The sequence below is a fragment of the Octopus bimaculoides genome, chromosome 3, assembly GCF_001194135.2.
Source record: "Octopus bimaculoides isolate UCB-OBI-ISO-001 chromosome 3, ASM119413v2, whole genome shotgun sequence".
Lineage (NCBI taxonomy): Eukaryota > Metazoa > Mollusca > Cephalopoda > Octopoda > Octopodidae > Octopus > Octopus bimaculoides.
The window spans coordinates 101019479-101023830 of record NC_068983.1 but is presented as its reverse complement, the minus strand read 5'-3'; the positions used below and the strand labels follow the sequence as shown (position 1 = coordinate 101023830).

The 4352-nt window shown below is 35.5% G+C and overlaps 1 protein-coding gene across 1 annotated transcript in view; it reads left to right on the top strand.

Annotated features, from left to right (window-relative positions):
- The window catches only part of LOC106870340 (coiled-coil domain-containing protein 162), a 19041-nt gene that overhangs the window by 10593 nt on the left and 4096 nt on the right, over positions 1-4352 (top strand). Inside the window, exons 6-7 of the mRNA XM_014916372.2 lie at positions 1697-1885; positions 3374-3446. Of these exons, the coding sequence (XP_014771858.1) occupies positions 1697-1885; positions 3374-3446 (262 nt within the window). The remainder of the gene's footprint in view (positions 1-1696; positions 1886-3373; positions 3447-4352) is intronic.

The window sequence follows — 4352 nt, the reverse complement described above, 5'->3', positions numbered from 1 at the left end:
AATAGAGACAGCTGATGAAGGAATATTCCAAGTGGCTTTCCGTTTTCCTATGTGTTCGTTCCGTCGTCTGTAGTTCATTGTTCTAACGTCCTGTACCCTGATATGCATATATATACACATGTAGATGTAAGTATGTACATATATGTGTGTATACATGTATATATATTCTTTGTATTATTACATTATTGAACGCACACGTCCTTTTTTGCAAGTAAGTCTACTTTATATATACACATATATATATATATATATATATATATATATATATCAGGCAGTTGAACTGAATCCAAGATACATGAATGGTGGGAATTAAGCTTTTTAATCACACAACTACACATGCCTCTTTATAACACACGTTATAAAAAGACACATCGCTGCCAGATAAAAGTATACCAGAACCACAACAACTGACATTGTTTAAAAAAGTTTTGATTCCTATCAGTCAGCTTTCATTTTGATAGCTACTATAATTTTCAAAGGAAGGATTGGATGATTTCCATTTAAAGGACTTAACTTTGGGAAAGTCTATCAATAACATTTAACTTTAATTAGTTTCAGATACTATGATTTGTAAAATGTTTGTATTGGTGAAATCTACAGACATCTTTTAGCTGCGTAGTGAATGATATGAAGTCCTCATTGTAGGATGTTTTGGATGACCTCATTTCTGGACAATTTGTAATCATAAAAGAAGTACTAAAGTTAAAGGGGGTGTAAGATGGCCTTATTAAGTTAGAAATGAATATGGTTGGAAATGAAAGAGAGAGAGACAGAGAGAGAGAGAGAGAGAGAGAGAGAGAGAGAGAGGAGAAGAAGAAGAAGAAGAAAAAGAAGAAGAAAGTATAGGTCATTAGTTTAGAGAAAGAAGGGATCAAGGTATTTGACCAAGTTTTGAACTATTCCAGAGGAAGTTCTTTTGCCATTTTCAAGAATAAATGCCATCGCAGAAAGCTTCTAACCCAGCAGAACAGTTAGTTTAAAAGTAAGACAGATTTACTAGATTTTCCTCAATTCACAAAGGGCAGTACTTTTACTTTCCTAAAATTTCTAATCAGTAAAAGACCCTTATTGTGTGATTTATAAAACTGGACCTTCAGAAGAGGCACATCAATCTAATGCTGATGCATCTCTGCTACGAACACCCCAGCATTAGACTGATATATGTATGCAACATATGTGTGTGTGTGTTTGATTATCAGAACTATACACTTGTATTTGATGTCTTTGTACAACCATCCTGAAACACTATGCTTGACAGTAATTATTTTAATTCTACCCTAAGGATCACATTAAGATTGATAATAAAAATTTTTTTTAATAATAATTTCATCATTTCTGTATTTGTCTGCTACACACTGTTTTGATCAGTTGGATTATTGATTCTCTTCTGTTATCTTATATTTACATTATAGAAATATGTTTATGTGGATATATAGAGTACCTAGCTTTGCTCAAAATTTGAACTGATCAAAATGTAGTTAGTGTAGCAGATGAAATCCATTGTCAAAAAATTTTCAAGTTGTAATAACAGTAACTCAGCTTACAAATGCATCCAATTAATGTAAAACTTGATGAAAATGTATTGCAAACAGAATAGAATTGAACTTCAAAACTGCAACAATTGTCTTTGCTAAGTGTTCTATAATTTTTGTTCCCCTCAAAACTATTGCTGCACTGTTTTCATTCACACTAACAGGAACAGGAGTTAAAAAAGAAAAATAATGAGCTGAAACTTCTTGGTGAAAGTTATAACCGTGTTGTCAACTGGACTGAAGGAAGTAGTCAAATATCTCAAAAAAGCCTAATCAATATAAAGAAATCACTTAGACAGGAGAGGACTCTGAAGAAAATGGCATTTCAAAAAGTTGATATTTTACGCACCTTGGTTAGTAAATTTATGTATAAATTTAAAATATTTCCTTGGGAAGTTAAGTGGTTTACCAGTCCATGACCAAATCACTTAAATCTCAAATAGTTGTTGTAAACTTCTCATTCTCAGAAGCAATAGCACTGAAAAAAATGAAAAGTGGTTCATTAGCTTGTAACATTACCTCTGCCTCCCATTCAACTGTTTCCATGTTGCACTGGCCACGAAGGGGACATGTGGTGTTAATTCTGCATGAGCATCCTGCTTCTGTCTCAGATGGGAATCTATCACAGCTAAAAGAAACTCTTAAATGAGCATGCATTTTGTATCAAAAGCCTATATGAAAGTTTCGCTTATGGTATCTACCACAGTAAAGTTTGTTCTAACTGAACATACATGCTTAAGTGGAAATAAATGTTACATTTTGGTATTAATGCTGCCTCTGTCACTAATATATATCTCTTAAAGTGTATCTATTAAAAATGTTACAAAGCCTATACATTCAAGAAAGTGTTTACTCACTAAGCTAAGGAAGATCTTATCCACACAAGTTTTCACACTTAGGGAAGAGAGAGCACAACACTTTCTGGTAGCATTTTCTCCTGGTGAGGTTAGGGTTGGGCTGACAGTCAGAAACTTATTATAGTATGGGGCAACAACACTGAAAATCTCTTTACTGCTGACCTCCTTCACTAGGTTCCAGAACACTGTGGCTGGATGACAGGAAGCTGTGTTAATGTTGCCAGCCTCTCATTTGGCTCCCTAAATGGCCTATAGGTACCAGATTCTAAGTCCAAAGTTACATCAAGCAAATCAACTATCTTCAGGAAGGTTTCAATTGTGATCTTGAGACCAAGAAAATTCATGGTGTGGGCAAGGTCCTTCCTTAGCCTATCAAGTGTGTAACCATTTACCCCACCCTGCATCAATATTGATTTCAAATCTAGGTACAGGCCAGCATTTTGCGGGGAGAGAATAAGTCAATTACATCGATCTCAGTGTTTCACTGGTACTTAATTCATCAACCCCGAAAAGATGAAAGGCAAAGTCGACCACAGCAGAATTTGAACTCCAAATGTAAAGACAGGCAAAATGCTGATAAGCATTTTACCTGGTGTGCTAACAATTCTACCAGCTCACTGACTTACACCACCTCAGTATTGCCAAAGCATGGTCTCTCTAGAGACCAAAGCTGGTTGAGGGGCCAAGTGACATAAATCTTGATAATTCCCTCAATTATCTCCTGCAACTTTCATCTGCTTCACAACACCTACAAATTGAATGTGATACTTCCTCACCTCCAGTAACGGAGAGCAGTTGCAACATTATTACCATACCTGCTATCAAATATTAGATAATTGCCCAGTTATATAATATCTTCTGTAAAACCAACTGGTAAAATCAGCTGTGATAGATCTATGGTACTGTAAACTCTGATTAATGTGTGTGTGTGTGCATATGTGTGCATGTACAAAACACATTTATAGTTGTGTCTTTTATTTTTAGGTTGAAAACCAAGCCTGGAGAAGTCCTACACCTATTCAACAGAGATCTGAACCTGTCACACCTTCGTATGGTTGTAAGTATAGTAATTTATAAATCTAGGTAATCATCAGTCAGATGTATACTTATGACATATATACATATAGACACACATACACACATATATATATAGTGAAGTTGCATAGACTTGTGCCTCAGAGGGGAACTTGCTAGGTGCAATCCCATGGTCGTTCACACACACACACACACACACACACACACACACATATTGTGGAAGGATTCCAAGCACCCACCAAGTGTAAAGGTAGACTAATTCATTGTTATAAATTAAAGAACTGAGCAATTGGAAGTTCGGGTTGGTAAGCAGTTTACTGTCAGCCGTTATATAGAGCATTGAGTCTCATGTAATAGTAACAGTAGTGTGTCATGTATATATACTTTCTTCACCACTGCTTTGTTAATTATATACATCCAATACAAGGATATAAAAGTGGTGATGAGTTGTTTGAAGCTTGTGTTGGCTGTTTAAATATTTTTTGTTATGAAATCAAAGAAAAAATTGTTTAACATGGAGAACTTATTGGCCTCTGTGGCACAGTTGCAACAGCAACAGCAGCAACAACAACAGCAGCTACAGCAGCAGCAGCAGCAGCAACTACAACAGCAACAATAACAAAACCAACAGTTGCTGGAATTAATGTTGAAGAAGTCTGAAAATACTTCCGGTTTGTACCCACCAGACAGCATAGCAAACTCAATTGGACAATTCAAATACAACCCAGAAGGTTTTACCTTCTCTGCATATTTTTGTAGATATGAAGAAATCTTCAAAGAAGAGTGTAAAAGTTGGTCTGATGAGAAAAAGGTATGGCTACTTTTATGAAAATTATCCCATGCCGAACACAAAAAAGCCAATCAAAGAAGCCTGGTGAGATTTGTTTCAATGGAACAATATTTTATCGAAAATCTTCAGTGAAGGTAG